The sequence below is a fragment of the Drosophila teissieri genome, chromosome 2R, assembly GCF_016746235.2.
Source record: "Drosophila teissieri strain GT53w chromosome 2R, Prin_Dtei_1.1, whole genome shotgun sequence".
Lineage (NCBI taxonomy): Eukaryota > Metazoa > Arthropoda > Insecta > Diptera > Drosophilidae > Drosophila > Drosophila teissieri.
The window spans coordinates 9,440,251-9,457,298 of record NC_053030.1 but is presented as its reverse complement, the minus strand read 5'-3'; the positions used below and the strand labels follow the sequence as shown (position 1 = coordinate 9,457,298).

General features: G+C 48.6%; 6 protein-coding genes across 7 annotated transcripts; 4 read left to right on the top strand and 2 right to left on the bottom strand.

Moving 5' to 3' along the window:
* The first annotated feature begins 922 nt into the window (after positions 1 to 922).
* LOC122615090 (trypsin theta) lies at positions 923 to 1,983 on the top strand. The gene has a single exon (XM_043789971.1). It carries the CDS (start codon positions 941 to 943, stop codon positions 1,727 to 1,729), a length of 789 nt encoding a protein of 262 aa, XP_043645906.1. The 5' UTR covers positions 923 to 940; the 3' UTR covers positions 1,730 to 1,983.
* Positions 1,984 to 2,172: 189 nt separating this feature from the next.
* LOC122615091 (trypsin eta) lies at positions 2,173 to 3,155 on the top strand. Its single transcript, XM_043789972.1, has one exon. It carries the CDS (start codon positions 2,310 to 2,312, stop codon positions 3,096 to 3,098), a length of 789 nt encoding a protein of 262 aa, XP_043645907.1. The 5' UTR covers positions 2,173 to 2,309; the 3' UTR covers positions 3,099 to 3,155.
* A 480-nt stretch (positions 3,156 to 3,635) lies between these two features.
* LOC122613219 (trypsin zeta) lies at positions 3,636 to 4,573 on the top strand. The gene has a single exon (XM_043787286.1). The coding sequence runs from the start codon at positions 3,649 to 3,651 to the stop codon at positions 4,498 to 4,500; it is 852 nt and encodes a 283-aa protein (XP_043643221.1). The 5' UTR covers positions 3,636 to 3,648; the 3' UTR covers positions 4,501 to 4,573.
* Positions 4,574 to 5,059: 486 nt separating this feature from the next.
* LOC122615128 (trypsin eta) lies at positions 5,060 to 6,032 on the top strand. Its single transcript, XM_043790028.1, has one exon. The coding sequence runs from the start codon at positions 5,126 to 5,128 to the stop codon at positions 5,927 to 5,929; it is 804 nt and encodes a 267-aa protein (XP_043645963.1). The 5' UTR covers positions 5,060 to 5,125; the 3' UTR covers positions 5,930 to 6,032.
* Positions 6,031 to 6,962, bottom strand: LOC122615127 (trypsin-7). Its single transcript, XM_043790026.1, has one exon. It carries the CDS (start codon positions 6,953 to 6,955, stop codon positions 6,137 to 6,139), a length of 819 nt encoding a protein of 272 aa, XP_043645961.1. The 5' UTR covers positions 6,956 to 6,962; the 3' UTR covers positions 6,031 to 6,136.
* An 875-nt stretch (positions 6,963 to 7,837) lies between these two features.
* On the bottom strand, positions 7,838 to 14,707 carry LOC122614182. Of its 2 annotated transcripts, none has more exons than XM_043788703.1 (8): positions 14,488 to 14,707; positions 13,663 to 13,761; positions 13,399 to 13,593; positions 12,638 to 12,748; positions 11,989 to 12,315; positions 11,456 to 11,931; positions 11,160 to 11,402; positions 7,838 to 11,044 (listed from the first exon to the last, which is right to left on the bottom strand). In XM_043788703.1, exons 1-8 carry the CDS (start codon positions 14,705 to 14,707, stop codon positions 7,838 to 7,840), a joined length of 4,878 nt encoding a protein of 1,625 aa, XP_043644638.1. The 2 variants fall into 2 exon arrangements, with proteins under 2 accessions (XP_043644638.1, XP_043644639.1); XM_043788704.1 differs by having other exon boundaries at positions 11,160 to 11,378.
* Positions 14,708 to 17,048: the final 2,341 nt, after the last annotated feature.

Here is a 17,048-nt window from a genome sequence, read left to right as displayed (position 1 = left end):
ATTAGTGAATTAATTGCAACAACAATTGCAAAAGAATAAACAATTCGCAATTGGTAATCTCAATATTTGTAGCCGACAATGCTGTTTATAAAAAGTTCCATTATCAGTTCCATAATAAAGTTGATTTTTGCCATTTTTAGGTAGAAATTTTGATTGGCAGAGGGTCGTTTATGTAGCCACCCCTTATTTTAACGGGTATTTCCAACTCGACGGAGCATTGGTGACTTTTGGGTTAATTTGTGCTTTTAATGACCTCTTAAAATTGTCTCTGTTATGACCTAGCCTACTTTTGGGAATTACCTGTCGTAGGAATCACCCTTTTCGCTTCGGAAATGTGGTAAAAGTTATTTCGTTTCAGGTGAAATTTCCAGCAAACCTCAATTAGGTTAAGGAGTGCCTTGCGTAAGACTCACTTGTCCATGAACACCAAAGTCATATGACGATGAGCTCAAATCCATATCTTATGTTACTGTACGTCAAGAAAGAATGTCAGAATATTTGGCATAGGAGAAAATATATTCTAGTTCAAATCTCTTTCATAATCTTTATCGAAAAGTCATAAATGTCTTATTTGGGTCAACGCTAATTTTTTAAACGGGAATATAATAAAGGCGTGTCTTGCTAACAGCTCCTCTAATCACCCACCTAGAATGACAAGGTCAAAATATGAGGACAAGCAATCTATATCGAATAACACCCGTTGAAGTGCCGACATCCGAGTTGTGACTGGTTCTTTGATTGATAGTAAGTCCCATTGATAAGGAACAAGTCTACTGCCTTCTAGTGCTCGGTATGCTAATTCCCCGGATCAAAAGATCGACCGATACTGTCGGCTGGCCACTCGAAGGTAACATTCCACCCACTTCATCACCGTACTCGCGCTGGATGGAAGGTTATAAATGCCAGCAATGGCCCGCTGATTGGTCAGTGCTTTTCCAGAATGCAGGGATTAGTGGTTCTTCTAGTTTGCCTCGCTGTGGGCTCCGCCTTTGCTGGCACAGTTGGGGTCTCCAATGCTGATCCCTTCGCGCGCGAAGGTCGCATTGTGGGCGGCGAGGATACCACAATCAGAGCGTATCCCTACCAGGTTTCCCTGCAGACCAAGAGCGGCTCCCACTTCTGTGGTGGTAGCTTGATCAACGAAGATACGGTGGTCACTGCGGCCCACTGTCTGGTGGGAAGGAAGATCTCCAAGGTGTTCGTGCGTCTCGGTTCCACGCTCTACAATGAGGGTGGAGTTGTGGTTGCTGTCCGGGAGTTGGCCTACAATGAGGACTACAGCTCGAAGACCATGGAGTACGACGTGGGCATACTGAAGCTGGCCGAAAAGGTGAAGGAAACCGAAGACATTCGATACATCGAACTGGCCACGGAAACTCCGCCCACTGGCACCACCGCTGTGGTCACCGGCTGGGGTTCCACGTGCTACTTCTGGTGCATGACCCTGCCCAAGACGCTCCAGGAGGTCTCCGTCAACATTGTGGACTGGAAGACCTGCGCCTCGGATGAGTACAAGTACGGCGAGATCATCTACGACAGCATGGTGTGTGCCTATGAGAAGAAAAAGGACGCCTGCCAGGGAGATTCCGGTGGCCCTCTGGCGGTCGGTAACACTCTGGTGGGAATCGTGTCCTGGGGATATGCCTGTGCCTCGAACCTGCTACCCGGTGTCTACTCCGATGTGGCCGCTTTGCGAAAGTGGATCGTGAATGCAACCGAAACTTTGTAGATATATCCTATATATATATCCTATATACTGTACCGCTTTGCAGGCATACTTTCGGGGATTATGTAGCGATTCAAAACCAAAAAGCTTCCAGGCCCATTAAATTGTTATTAAGTTTCGTATGGATGATACATTTATGAGTCATTAACGTACATATTTGTGGCAAGTTCGGTGAGGGTCTTTCTTTCTTAGCCAAATCTATGTGTACCAGTAAAAATATCCTTATACATGATTATAGTACTTATTTATATTTTAATCAGCCATGCCATATTGCAGTATTCCTTTTCATTGCTCGAACAAGGAAACAGTTTGATATACATTTGATTCCCCAATCTAAGCTTTTAATTGCTTTAAGTGGCAATTAAATATTTGATCAGTATTTGATACTTCTGGACTAAGGCTAATTGACTGGCTTTATTCTTAGTCAGCCATGGTTTCGGAGAACAGCTACCGCTCTCGGATGGTCATCTTATCGGTGTTAAAATAGAAGCGGTTTATTGACCAATTTGCGATACGAGCCAAAGCTTTTCGTTGATTTCGAGCAAAGTAAAAGAGCCGATTTAGTCACTCTCCGAACCACAAAATGAACAAAGTCATATTGCGGATCCCCGCGCTGCTGTTTCTTCTGGGAATTGGTGCAGTATCGGCGCAACCAGATGGCCGCATAGTTGGTGGTGCAGATACCTCCAGTTACTACACCAAATATGTGGTGCAGCTGCGCAGGCGCAGTTCTTCGAGTAGCTCCTACGCCCAAACCTGCGGTGGAAGCATCCTGGACGCGGTGACAATAGCAACCGCAGCACATTGTGTCTACAACCGCGAGGCGGAGAACTTCCTGGTGGTGGCAGGAGATGATAGCCGTGGTGGGATGAATGGCGTGGTGGTGCGCGTTTCCAAATTGATTCCCCACGAGTTGTACAACGCCTCCACTACGGATAACGACATTGCCCTGGTGATTGTGGACCCTCCCCTGCCTTTGGCCAGCTTTAGCACCATGGAAGCCATTGAAGTCGCCTCGGAGCAACCAGCCGTGGGAGTCCAGGCCACAGTCAGTGGATGGGGCTACACCAAGGAGAATGGCCTGCCCTCCGATCAGCTGCAGCAGGTCAAGGTACCAGTTGTCGACTCCGAAAAGTGCCAGGAAGCCTACTACTGGCGACCAATCAGCGAGGGAATGCTCTGCGCCGGGCTATCGGAGGGCGGAAAGGATGCCTGCCAGGGAGATTCCGGAGGACCTCTGGTGGTTGCTAACAAGCTGGCCGGCATTGTTTCCTGGGGGGAAGGATGCGCCCAGCCAAGTTATCCTGGCGTTTACGCGAATGTGGCCTACTTTAAGGACTGGATAGCCCAACAGCGAGCAGCTTATGTATAAAAGAGGGTGTACACCTATTATCACCGATTATATCAAATGTCCAATAAAATAACGTACTACAAACGAAACACGTCTTTATAGTTCAGACAGCTTATATACCCGATTAAAAAACTGCAGCTATCGAAGCATATATACGTTCGGTAGTAAACTCTTTATTGGTAATACTGACTATTAGGTCCACAGTTCAGTTTTTAGCGAATCACGTAAATATTTTAAAACCGAAATTCAACATTTCAACATATAATATATTTCACTTAAGGAAATTCACCAAAAATAATTGGAGCCAAATCCAATCCAAAAATAAATTTATTAGAAATATTATCACTTAATTAGAATCAATTTAAAATGAAAAATGATTCAAAGCAATCCCAACTATGTTAGCCACTGTTATAGGAGCCTATAAATCCTAATCGCTGTAGTAACGAATGACCACGCATATCCATTATAAAATTTATGATTTCTATATTCGAATCGACCGTTAGATAAGCTATGGAAACGACGGCCAAAAAGTTTGGGCCTTCAGTTCCCTATTCTCCTCGCCTTTGTAAACATGTCGAGCTCTTGGCTGGTCTGCCTCTTGGCCTTTCTCGTCGGCGTGGTGGCCTTGAGCCAAGGCCTTCCCCTTCTGGAGGATCTGGATGATCTGGATGAGAAGAGCGTTCCGGGAGGTCGCATTGTGGGTGGCTACGTGACGGACATAGCGCAGGTTCCGTACCAGATTTCCCTGCGCTACAAGGGCATCACCACGCCGGAGAATCCCTATCGCCACCGATGCGGAGGATCCATTTACAATGAAACTACAATAGTGACAGCGGCGCACTGCATCATCGGCACGGTGGCTAGTCAATTCAAGGTGGTGGCCGGGACCAACTTCCAAACAGGCTCCGATGGCGTCATCACCAATGTCAAGCAGATCGTTATGCACGAGGAGTACTACTCGGGAGCTGCCTACAACAACGATATCGCCATTCTATTCGTGGATCCCCCATTGCCCCTCAACAACTTCACCATCAAGGCCATCAAGCTGGCCTCGGAGCAACCACTTGAGGGAACGATCAGCAAGATCAGCGGATGGGGAACCACTTCTCCCGGCGGCTCCTCCTCGAACCAACTTCTCGCCGTAGATGTTCCGATTGTGAGCAACGAGTTGTGCGACCAGGACTACGAGAACTTCGGCGATGAGACCTACCGCATCACATCGGCCATGTTGTGTGCCGGCAAGCGGGGAGTCGGCGGTGCGGATGCCTGCCAGGGAGATTCCGGAGGACCGCTGGTGGTGCGCGACGAGCTCCATGGAGTCGTGTCCTGGGGCAACAGTTGTGCACTGGCCAATTACCCCGGCGTCTACGCCAATGTGGCGTACCTGAGGCCCTGGATCGATGCTGTTCTGGCAGGGCTCTAAATGCATTATGTCATCATCCCACGTTTTGTAAATAAATCGGCTTCTGCAGCCACGTGCCCTGGGTTTTGCCGAACTGAAGGTTTTTATTAATCTTTTCCCAAAATAATCAGCTTAATCAACGATTAGATGGGCGGATGGATTAAGGTTGTGTGACTGGCCAGAAGTCTGATTTAAAGAAACTGTGACCAAATCCCCAAAAGTATGCAATACTGTTAGATTTGGGTGGTTGATTGGGTTTAGAGTGGACCAATGAACTTTAAACATCATACATAATATGGGGATTTCTACACTTAGCTCTTCAACATTTATAGTGGCGCCTAGTCATTGATAGTCTATAGTAGTCTATAAAGTCTATTGATAGTCTACAAAGACATGCTTAGTTATAACATTTGGCTTATATGTTAGAGAGAAGCTGCAAGCCTAAGGGTTAACGTAGTATATACACCAATAATGTGTCAATCGGAATGACTTTATCTTGGTCGGACCCTGTGCTCTCACCGCTATCAGAAGCTATCTCGAGCACCGACCATTAAGTCAATCAGTATGTTCATTGAACGCAACCCAGCTAAGTCGAAGTTTGCCATCCGTAATCAGTTCTATTGAAACTTCACAACCGTGCGAATCGATGGAGGAAGCGATGTACTTCCCACTACTGCTGTTGGCCATTGGGTTCTCCTCCGTAATTTGCATTTCGGGTCAACCGGAGGGCAGGATAATTAATGGCACCGCGGTAGATATAGCCCGTCATCCATATCTGGTCTCCCTTCGCTATCGCCAGGATGAGGAGTCCAGCTACAAGCACGAATGTGCCGGTGTCATCATCTCGGAGCACGCGTTGGTCACCAGTGCTCAGTGCCTCTATGACCTGCCCGAGGAAACTAAACTTCTGGCTGTGGCCGGAGCCAACACCCGCAACGGAACCGATGGATTTATTTACCCAGTGGCCAACTGGACCCATCATCCGAGCTACGATCCCGTGACAGTTGACAACGATATAGGCGTCCTCCTCCTGGACACACCCCTGAACCTTACGCACTTCGGAATAAGCGCAATTGGTATCCGCCCGGAGCGTCCGGCAGTGGGTAGACTGGCCACTGTAGCCGGATGGGGCTACCGGGAGGAGTGGGGCCCCTCCAGCTACACGCTGGAGCAGACCCAAGTGCCAGTGGTGAGCTCAGAGCAGTGCACTCAAATCTACGGCGCTGGCGAGGTCACCGAGGGGATGATCTGTGCGGGATTCGTAGCCCAAGGAGGCAGTGACGCCTGTCAAGGGGACACCGGTGGCCCCCTGGTCATCGATGGGCAGCTGGTGGGTCTGGTGTCCTGGGGCCGTGGATGTGCCCGACCCAACTACCCCACCGTCTATACCTACGTGGCCAGCTTTGTGGATTGGATCGAGGAAACTATTGCAGCCGCTGGAGCGCAATAAACATAGGCATTTTCACGGCTATCGATACGCTATCTTCAAGTGGTTACCGCCCGCATAAAGCTACCTAATTTAATAATAAAACCGTAATCAAACCAACAACATACTCGTACTACGCTATCGCCTGTATTGGTCAGTTCTTATGTAACTCGGAGGTATGAAAGGTTTCGAGTTAGACGCGAGGCTAGTTACAAGATGTCTGACTTAAGATTACAGAAAGTCGATTTTGCCCACATACTCGTTAGCCGCAACAGTCTCCTGCAGCCAATCGCGAACCTCCGGAACGGAGCAATAGACTCCGGGGTAGCTCTCACGAGCACAGCCCGTGCCCCAGGAGACAATGCCCAGAAGAGTGTTGTTGTAGACCAGCGGACCTCCGGAGTCGCCCTGGCAGGCATCCTTTCCACCTCCGGTGACTCCGGCGCAAAGCATGCGGCTGGTCAGCAAAATGGAATAGGCGTTCTTGCAGTACGAGTTGTCCACCACATTAACGTTGACCTCCTGCAGGACGTCGGAGATGGTTCCACCTTCGCTGGTGGTTCCCCAGCCCGTCACAGTTACGGGTGTATCGTGATCGGGACGCTCCTGGGCCAACTCAATCGGCTGCACTGCGTCGTTGAACTCGAAATCGCCATCCAGGATCAGAATTGCCGCATCGTAGTCGTTGTTCAGAGTGCGGTACTTGGGATGAATGATGAACTCACGGACGGCCAACTCCTGCTGCGGACCGGTGGGGAACCAGATGTTCGAGGAACCAGCCACAATGGTTAGGTTTTCCGGGCCGGTCAAGGTGTTTACACAATGGGCAGCACTGATGATCTGGTTCGTTCTGTAAATGGTGCCACCGCATCGGTGGTTTCCCCTGTACCTCATCGAGATCTGATGCGGGTAGTGTGTGATGTTCGTGTCCTGTCCACCGACAATGCGTCCATCGAGCTTCGGTAGATGAACCTCTTCGTTGCGGCTAATAGGATCTGCCAGGGAGCAGCCCACTCCGAGCACCAGAAACACGACCAAAATCCGTGACATTTTCGACCAACTGGACGCGAAAGCAGCGCAATGTGTAGATTTATAGAATATGCTTATCAATGGGCTGTAGATTGGGTTTGGATTGCCGATTACTTGGTAATCTAATGATAGTTCTCGTAATCAAGAAACAGATAGCTGGGAGGTAGTCATAAATCTTGGCCACAATTACTTCTGGCCTATTCCCATATGTTGTGGTGACTTTGCAAGTTGGTTTTGGTAAGTTCATAAACCATTCATTGATTATCTCTCTTGATTTCTCGTTCGAGATCAATTAATTGTACCAGCTTTCTCTCACTATCGCTTTCTAAGAATGTTGGTAGGTATCTACATGTTTAATGTTGGTGGTTTGGTTATTGATACCCAAAAGCAGGCTACATTTGAATAAGACACGCATCTCTTTTATAAAAAATATTTATTACTCTACGTAAGTAAAACAGAAGTACGATAACTTAGATCTAAGACATTTACACTGACACTAACACTAAGATTGCACATTTCCGGCCCACGACTGCTGACGTTTATCACAATACGCATCCGTTACGATACTTAACCATATATAATGATGATTGATTGCACTTGGATTTCTTAGGGCTTGGGTTCGACTTCTTCTGCTATTCTGATATACTGTTGGTACCTGCACTTTGCGTATTGGATGCAGTTTCCCAGGGTTTCACTTTCCTTAATATCCCTAATATCGTTAATACTAAAGCTTATTAGCTAGCTTAGAACTATTAAAATTGCACCTTGTGGTTTGGCAAGAATCTCTAGGTTATTGCACTGATTGTTGCTATTGCGTTCCTTAAGTCTTAAGAAGTAAGTCTTTCGTCTTCTTTCAATATTGCACGACCCTAGAAACTATTTATGCACTAGACTATGCTTACTCTAACTCTTCCTAATCATCTTGTAGAGCACGGAGTGCGTTTCTATGCTCTCTGCCCCCGACTCCCACATGTCCTCCGCGTTGGTCTCCTCGTCCGTTTCCGACGAGCCGCAGCAGGTGCTTTGTCCGCGTCCATTTTCATCCGAGGAGTAGGATGACATTGTGGTGGTGCTGCCCCGCACGTTTCGCTCCTGGGAATTCGTTTGCGAATGGGAATGGGAACGGGTCAGAGTTTTATCAGATTCCGCATCGCTTAGATCGCAAGCGACAACGGCGTTGTTTTCCGGAGATCGGCGACTGTGACCCGGAGAGACCATGTGCTCGAGGTCCTCGAACCGGTTGTCATTCGGACCGCTTTCCTCCTCGTTGTCCTCGATGGTGTCCACCCGGATGATCTGACCCCGCCCACACGGCATCTTAAAATTATACCTATCGTAGACATTTCGCTTGTACAGCTCCGTGGAATCGGTGCTCATGTATCCGCTGTCCGGTTGACCAAAGCGCTGCTCGTAATACGTCTGACTGCCCGGTTGTCCCATTCCAGCGGACTGGGCTGCATCTTCGATAATAGAGGCAATGCCATCATCCTCGAGGAACCCGGCTGCATTCTTGCTACCATAGGTAGGTGCTGGACTTTGGCTGGGACTAAACTTGTTGGCCGCCATGGTCACAAACTTTCGCCACGCGTTCTTCAGGTCCTTGGCCTTTTTGGCCCGGTCCTTTAGTCCAATGGCAATCTGCATTCCGGCCGTGAGCTGGGCTTGTTCGATTTCGCAGCGATAGACGGTTTGAACGTTTCCGCCGGAGCTGGCACTTCCGGAACTACTAGCCGCTCGTTGGGGGTAGGCAATGCCCACCGGAACTCCGGCGTTCCTGTACATCTCCTTCGTGCGCTCAGAGAGGTGACTGCTGCTCCGATTGGAGCGTGAGCTTATGGACAGCGCATCGAACTGGGCCACATCCACCTCCTTGAGGTTCTTATTGCTGCCAACGAACTCCAGTTCGGGGACAACGTCCTTTGGGGAGTCCTGACCCGCTTTTGAAACCTCCTCCCGCTGACTTTTCCGTCGATTGAGATACTTCGTCAGACTGTAGTCGTTGCGCAGGCTGTTGATCTTCTTGTTGTACATGCCGTCGTAGTCTTCTTCCGGTATCTTGGCGTTGATTTGATGGGACTTGGAACCCTTGGCATGAGTTCTCTCTTCGGTGGTTGCCGATATAGCACTGGACATGGTGTTGTTGCAGGAGTTCTCGAACTCCGAGGTGCCTGTCACCTCGGTGATCTCACTGTGCAGGCTGTAGGCATCTTCATCTGGAGCCTGATGCTCCGATGAGTTTGGGGGAGGAGGTGGTAGTGGTCGCTTGCTCTGCACCAACGGTGGGCAGTAATGCTGATTGACCTTTGGCCGAGGAGGAGGAGCTTTATCCGCCGGCTTCGGCGATGAAATCGTAATGGTGGTCTTGTTTACTTTTGTGATATCCATCACTGAGTGGGTTGGTGAGGTCTCCATCAGACGCTGGCGACGAGAGTGCTTCGCCTCCAGGGTGAGAATACGCCCCTCCTCTTCCGGTGTTGGAGGGACCTTCTTCTCGTACTTGGAGTTCTCCTGGGCGATTAAAGGTGACTCATAGATCTCCCTCAAGTTCCTGAATGAGTTGCTGGATCGCAGGATGAAGGAAGCGGTCCTTGGCTTAATGGCCTGGTTGGGTGCAGGACTGATTTGCCGACTCAGATCCGGCAGCGAACTGATCTGGCTGAAGTCCGAGTCGATTGGCTTGTGGCCATCCCAGGCTGAAATGTCGCAGAAGCTCTGCTTCTTGGGCTTGCGATCCAGGGTATCCGGCTCGAATTGATCGCTGTCCGTCCGCTCCAGATCGGAAGGGGGTTCGTGTTCCACCTCGATGGTCATGCTGCCCCGAAAGGGCGTGTCATATTTGATCCGAGCTGCCGCCTCCTTCTGCCTTTGGTGCTGGCCAGGATGTGGATGCTGGTGCTTTGCGGCCAGGCGCTTCTTCATCTCGCCCTCCTTGCGAAATCCGTCCATGCGATCGTATACAGTGTGACTGATCTCCATCTCCTCCTCGAGCGGGAGAGCTGTACTCAAACTGGGACTCAATTGGGAGCTCACATCGGATGACGGTGAACTGGACGAGTGGGAGCTCTTGCGTTTGCTGGGTTCCAGGCGTTCCAGACTATCCGTTTCGTAGTCCACGATCAGATACTGCGGGGACTTCCTTCTGTAGATCGGGGAATCCGGTTGGAACTGCTTAAGAGATTTACGACTGAGGGAGCTGTAGTCCGGAGTGGGCACCGATGGGATGCTACTCTGCGTGCTGCTGTAGATGTCTTTGATCCGTTTCTCTATGGTGCTATCGTAGTCGGGCGTTGGAATATGCGCTGCAAACTCGCGCTTCAGGGAATCGTAGATGACCTCCGGCGGCTTCATGTTCCGCAGCATGTTGTAGTGCTGCCGATCGAAGGAGGTGAGCGAGGTGGGCGTGGAGTTGGCGGCGGCGAACTGATCCAGGACCTCGCTACGCTTCCTCATCGACTTTGAGCGACTGGAGGCACTGCGCAGTGAGGCCGCAGGTGAGTCTGCCAGCATGAACTTGGGATTGTTGTAGATTTCCCCGCCGGTCTCTGCGAATCCATAGACATTGGCGGCCACGGAGAAGGCGGAGAATCCCTCGTAGGTGCTGCCCACGTTTGTCTTCGGCTTGGGTGACTGTTCCGGACTGCTCTTTCCGGTGCTTCGGCCAGAATGTGGACCCGACGGCGCTGGTGAAGATGACTTCGCGTTACCTTCATCTGCTCTGGGCTTCTGCATTGGAGGTGGTGGTGGTCGCTCCTTGGGAGCGCTTATCTCCTTTCTCAGCGAGCCCTTGTTGGGAGATCCGGATGATGGCTTCTTTGCCGTCGGTGGAGCAGGTCTGTCGAGCGTCTTCTGTGCCGGAGTGGCATCCGAGTTGGGTACACTCTGCAGCCACTGCTCGATGCTGTTCCGCTTGTCGCCCATTCCCTTCCCCGCCAGACTCTGCTGCAGCGGAATATTGAACATGGTGGGTGAACTGGAACTGGACTCCGGGTGCTGCTCCTCCGGAATTATGTTCAGAGAGGGCTGGTAGCGCTTTGAGGCCATTTTGTACTTGGCAATGGCGATGACCTCGCGGATCTTCTGCAGGAACTCAATGGCAGCTTGAGGCGGTTCCTGAAAAGTTGTTAAGCACAAAAAAGGGCATGCATATCAAGTTTTCTACAATTCTTTATTATAAATAAATGTTTTGCCAAGTTCCATTAGGCTTTGGATTGGATTTCTCACTTACCGCTAATAGATGCGGCTCAAAATAAGCCGGATTGAAGTAGAGCTTCTTGCGCACATTGCCACTGACCATGGCACGCAAGTTCTCCAGCTTCTCCTCGCTCATGAGCTCGTCAATTACGGCCACATTTTCGGCGGGCAGACACTCGTTGTCCTGCAGGAAGTCATCCACATCCATGGCGGCGTTATCTGTTCCACCCGAAGGTTTTGGGGACTTACTGAGCTGGGGATGCACCAGCACAGATGTCTATAAAGCACAGTTGTGTATATTTCATTTTCATGATTGTATGGCTAACCCACCTTGATCTTCTCCTCCATTTCGCACTCAGAATTGGAGTTTGAAATGTCGCTGGCAAAGCCGGAATTGTGTTCTCGTTCACCCAACTGTGGAAAATGCTGCAGCAAGGGATTGTTTTTCACAATGCCCATATCCTCCTTCAAACTGCCGATACTCGTACGTGTGTTGGACTCATTTCCATTCCCCAGACCCATGCTATTGGAGGAGTATATACTACCCACTCGGCTAAAGGGTGCTCCATAGGTAACCTGATCATTCTTAGGGTAATTCATGTCGTTAGTCAGATTGTCTAGGGAATGACGTGAGCTGTGGCGTTTTCGTTTCTTCATGTAAAGATATAGAAACACTGAGGCCACGTAGATGAGGCCCAGGAGCAGACTGCAGATCACAATGACCACGTACTCCCGCATGGTCATGCCATCGGAGGTGGAGGCCAAGGTGGTGGAGTTGGCTGGTTGGAAGAAGACCTCGGGGACATCTGTTGAACGAGGTCAGCATAAGCCTGAATTTGATATAAGTGATTATTAGTACTCACTGTGGGAATATTTTACGGGACTGCCATTCACTCTGAAGGCCACACAGGGGGAGTGAACGTTCCTGGGCGGCATGAGGGGCTCCCCCTTGACGTGGCTGCTGGCATTCATGGCCACCGTCATGTCGCGACACACCAGATGCACCACAATCAGGCGACCCTGCATCTTCTGCCGCAGATCAGCTTCCCCCAGCCACAAGAGGAAGCTGCGTCCCTCATCCCGGAACATGCGGAACGGGTAATCGGTGTCTATGGGGTTCCGCAGGTCCGACCAGCCATTGGAGCCCAGGTACTGGGCTCCAGTTACCGCGCAAACGGGTGTGTGAATGCCTAAAAATACAAATGGCATTTAATGGCATTAATGCGTCAAAAGAATAAAAAGACTTTCACTAATTTACCAACTGTTTGCCTGGTCAAAATTATTGCTATGTTGTCCAAAAAAACTGATTGAAAATGCGTGTTTAATAGTAATTCGAAATCAGTTAACTTTTTCTTTAAGCATTGCAAATATCATAATACTTTTGATTATCTGAATTGTCAACATGTCTTTCAAATTATGTATATACCCAACTTATTTTAAAAGGAATAAACTCTTAGATACTACAATTATTTTGGCAGCTGAAAAATTGTATATGTGAACTCAGTTACTTACTGGCAAAGCTGATCTCCCTGCTGGGATAGATGATCTGACCCTTGAGCGGCAGGAAGACGAAGGGGATCTTCTCCGAGGAGGAACCACTCACGAAGGGCGACAGGGAGCACTCTGTAACAATGGGTGGAAAAATGGGAAGCGATTAGGTGCCGGAGGTTGTGGGAAAGTACGTTCAAATGGCAGCGATAACGATCGACGCTTATCAATTACGAGTTTGAATCGGTCGTGAAACAATTCATACATATTTGTGGTGCTGTTTTTCCGGCCAGCGCAGCTCTTACTTTCGGTCCGACTTGGGGTCCGATTCCGATTCCAATTCCAATTCCGAGTCCGACTCCAACTCTGATCTTCGAGTCGGATTCCGAGCCAGTGCTCGAGTTAGACCCCGAGATTGTTTATGTTGGCAGACGACGGCGAAAGTTTCCTTTCATTCATTAGCAGCGGGGAAACAAGCGATTTGTTCAATAATAATAACATTTTTTCCCTCTTTGCGTCACGTTTCGTTTTCATTCTGCAGTCAGCCCTGCACAATTTCAGTGGCGCTTATTACAGCATTTCTTTCGTTCGGCTGGGCTTTTTTCGATTTTTTTCGCTATTTTTTTAGTTGGGCAACCATTGTGCTCGGATATGACAAAACAATGGATGGATGGATAGTGTCTCACATGTGGGAGCGACTCCCACCGCGAAATGGAGCACACAATTTGGCTTGGAATCGGCGGATGGCTTCCGCAATGCACACTCACACACACACTCACACTCACCATGGATGTCGTCCACGCAAATGCCCAGATCCTCGCGATAGGCCCGCTGATAGGGAAGACATCGGCAGGTGCATCCAGTCTCGCCGCTCGCATCCCCATTCGCCATTGGAGCGCGACCCTTCTGCAACTTGAGGCGCCGGGTCAGGAGCTCCATTTGACCGCCGCCCAAAGTCGAGGTCGCCGGATTGAGTCCATCTATGGATTGGGGGATTTTCTCGGATTATGACAGGCACACATTACCATGCCAATCTCCCTCTCGCTTACCGTTGCCTTGACCGCTTCCATCGCCGCTCGCACGCACCAGCGACGCTGTGCCACTCGAGAGTCCGATGCAGGTGTCCGCGTTGCAGGCGCTGCTCAGACCTGCGCGGAGAAAACATTAAGATGGATTGAGTCGGGACTTCACAACATCTTCAGCCGATTGACGGCTAATCAGACGGGCCGGACCCGACCGGACCGGGCCAGGCCAGGCCTTACTGGCAAAATTAATGCCGCTGTCAGCGGATCAGCCACGAAAAAGCGACGCATCACCCAGCCGAAGAAGCCACATGCCAAGGCAACTGGCCAATGACAGTGACACTGGCACCGGCACTGCGGTCGGAAAAATACGCAAGGCTGCAATACTCTTTGCCATATAGGAGCCAAATAATAAAGTTCGAAAATATGGCTACAAATTGCATTGAAACTAACATTTTAGTTAAGCAAAGCAAAGCCAAACTCTTTATGGATCATAAGATCATAAGAGCCAAATAATAAAGTTAGGAAATATGGCTACAAATTAAATTGAAAATAACATTTTAATTTGGTAAGGCAAAGTTAAACTGTGTATAGATAATCTATCGCTATAATAACGAAATACTCTAAAGTAATGTACATTCCATCCACCAACAGAAAAGTGTTTAAATAGGTTGGAATTTGGAGCATTGCTAACATATCGCTTAGGAACATTTATTGCCGCATAAATTAGGTTTAGAAACGGATGATTCGAAACACTCAATGAATCAATGAATACCCGCCCGTTGTTCCTTGATATTCCAGTGGAATGTACCTATTGCCAAGTGGGTAAAGTGGGTAAAGTGGGTAACTCACCGCTCGTGTGGAAGGTATCGCCGTCGTGCTGTCGCGTCAGATTGATGAGCTGCCCGTTGGTCTGCTGCAGTTCCTCGAGCAGCAGGCTGGCCGGCATGAGGGGCTCCTCCCCGAGATCTTCGCTGGCATAGTGGTTCCTCGCCCTCGGATGGGTGGGCGTGGCAGGCGGGAGGGTGACGACAGTGAGCAGAAGGAGCAGCGGTAAGGATTGGAGCCGCATCTTAACAGCAACATAGCTGGATGGAACGCACTCTGGGGGATTCGACGCCGCAGCTGCAACTGGTTGAGCGGAGGAAGGTGGAAGGTGGGGGAGCAGAAGAAGAAACAAGCACTAATTAATTAAAAAGAAGTCCAAATTCGTAGCTAGCGAAACGAAACGAAACGAAACCAGCCAGTAAGTTGACATTCTTTGGAGCCCGCTTAATGAGGCAGAAATTGTTTCGTCCGTTTTGCTGGAAATGCTGAAATGCTGAAATGGAGCAACATCTACGTCCAGTTGGTGCTAGTTTGCCGGTGGCTAACGGACAACATTTAAACAAATGTTGCAATTAAAACTCGTTCTGGCGGCAAGTGTATACTTATTGGCTGGGACACGGCGAGGAGCTGGCATAATGCTGCACTGGATCAAGTGCGTCGCAGTGGGAAAACTGTGTAGCGTTTACCGTTACCGAAAGCCCCGCTGCTGCACTTGGCTCAGAACACCCCGTTTATACCGCTAATCAGTTGCACTTTAGCAGCTGCTTTCGGCCAGGCCAATTTACATAAATATTTCACACACACAGCGCGCACCACACAGAGCACCACAGAAAACTTATTGGGGACTCCTAACTGTTCATATCTACGAGTTCTACTGATCTCAGAAGTCTGTGCTGGTTTTTTTTTATTTTTTTATATATTCTGTGCTTTGCTTTTTTGGCTCTTCAAAAGAAGAACAAAAGAGACGGGTGCGTAGAGGTAAAGGCATATTATCTGGAGTCAGAGTCATAATGTGCGCGCGAATGAATGAGAGAAGAAAGCGATAAAAAGCAACAGTTGCGGCCTAATTTGAAAGTAAAATTTCTTTACAAAACGCAGTAGAACACTAAAGTTCGTTGCCTAAGTCTTTTGATTGACCAGTCACCAGCGCTAGCATCATAATCGCCATCCATCTACAAGCTTAGTCAGCTCCAGCTATGTCTCCATCTCCATCTATCACTCGACCTGCTGTACAGTTATGGCATTTAAAAACAAACAACAATAACATTTCCATTATTTCTCTTTCTCTTCGATATGTTTACGACTTGGCCATAGTTGTTCGGATTTGGTTTGATTTTGGGTTATCTAGTCTCGCTTTTCGGCTTGTCTGCATTTTCGAAACGAATTTAATGGCAGTAATGACCTGCTTTTTCGTTTTTCCAACTGCAACATCAGCAAGAGTCACAGAGCAATACCAGCTGAAACTGATGCGATTTTGATGATGCTGGGAAAAACACAAAAAGATGAAAACTTTTGCTGGTTCTGACTTCTGAGATCTGTTATTTGTGGTCTCTTGCCATATGTATGTATGCAGTCTCTGGATGAATTCTCCATGGGGCACCAGTGCAGGGTCTTGACTCTTGCGCACTCGACTAAACTCAATTAACAGGTAATTGAACCCAACTGCATAAATTAGCCATATTCCATCTATTCCATATATTCCATCTCATTTCAGCCCATTGCAGGCCATCATCCGCCGCCATGTACGCGATCATTAATTATTGGGCAACACGAAAGAGCGTGTGCGCATTGTTCTAAGTCTGTGCATAAATTTATCCATAATAAACAAGTGGCCCAACCTGATCGACCCGGAACATACCCCTAAAATTCTGGGCTTGGCCAGCGGAGTGGAAAGTGCAGCAAACCCACAAGTGACCATTGGATTAGGTTGGGTTGGTCCTGAAATTTGCCAAATAGATGCAGATAAAATGTATTTTCTGAGAAGTTAGTTTTCATAAAAATTAATTTTTTCACTAAGCCCTAAAAAATGTAATGTAATCAATTAAAATAAAATAAATAAAAACTAGTTACAGCCAGCTAATGGTTGGCAAATGGTCAACTTAATGTTCGCTCTTGCTGGCCAAACCGCAGTTATGTTAAAAATAGCATTTTAAAAGTGTTCATTATTAGCCCATTGAAACAGTTAAACTTTCAATGGCTTGCTTTCTAATGCGGGATACAAATAACTTTCAATTTGTGAAAATTATCCAAGTCATTTGATCGCTTTTGGAGTCTAAAAATGGGTATTATTTTTCAAGTTAGAGCACTATACTCGAGCTGGGCCCAAGTTGGTCATACCCCTCAAAAGCTACGTGCTCTGCAAGGGTGTGGAAATTACCACAACGCATTCTAACCTGGCCATTGCGATTCACATGAACATGCACCGACCATGGAGCTGGAGCTGGAGCTGGAGCTGACTGCATCTCCGGGCACCAGATGATGGGCCCATTGTCTGGCCGGGGCTGCCGCTACACTACTACACTTCTACACTTCCGAGTGCAGTCGACGTCACACTCGGCGTACTTTTAACACTTAGAACACGCTAA

What these genes read in the sequence shown, in the direction of transcription:
- LOC122615090 (XM_043789971.1), top strand. Translation starts at nt 941, where the DNA reads ATGCAGGGATTAGTGGTTCTTCTAGTTTGCCTCGCTGTGGGCTCCGCC.
- LOC122615091 (XM_043789972.1), top strand. Translation starts at nt 2,310, where the DNA reads ATGAACAAAGTCATATTGCGGATCCCCGCGCTGCTGTTTCTTCTGGGA.
- LOC122613219 (XM_043787286.1), top strand. Translation starts at nt 3,649, where the DNA reads ATGTCGAGCTCTTGGCTGGTCTGCCTCTTGGCCTTTCTCGTCGGCGTG.
- LOC122615128 (XM_043790028.1), top strand. Translation starts at nt 5,126, where the DNA reads ATGGAGGAAGCGATGTACTTCCCACTACTGCTGTTGGCCATTGGGTTC.
- LOC122615127 (XM_043790026.1), bottom strand. Translation starts at nt 6,955, where the DNA reads ATGTCACGGATTTTGGTCGTGTTTCTGGTGCTCGGAGTGGGCTGCTCC.
- LOC122614182 (XM_043788703.1), bottom strand. Translation starts at nt 14,707, where the DNA reads ATGCGGCTCCAATCCTTACCGCTGCTCCTTCTGCTCACTGTCGTCACC. An exon ending in CAGGGAGATCAGCTTTGCCA is followed by an intron (nt 12,316 to 12,637) that starts GTAAGTAACTGA and finishes TTGTATTTTTAG; the next exon opens with GCATTCACACACCCGTTTGC. An exon ending in TTGAGCCGCATCTATTAGCG is followed by an intron (nt 11,045 to 11,159) that starts GTAAGTGAGAAA and finishes ACAACTTTTCAG; the next exon opens with GAACCGCCTCAAGCTGCCAT.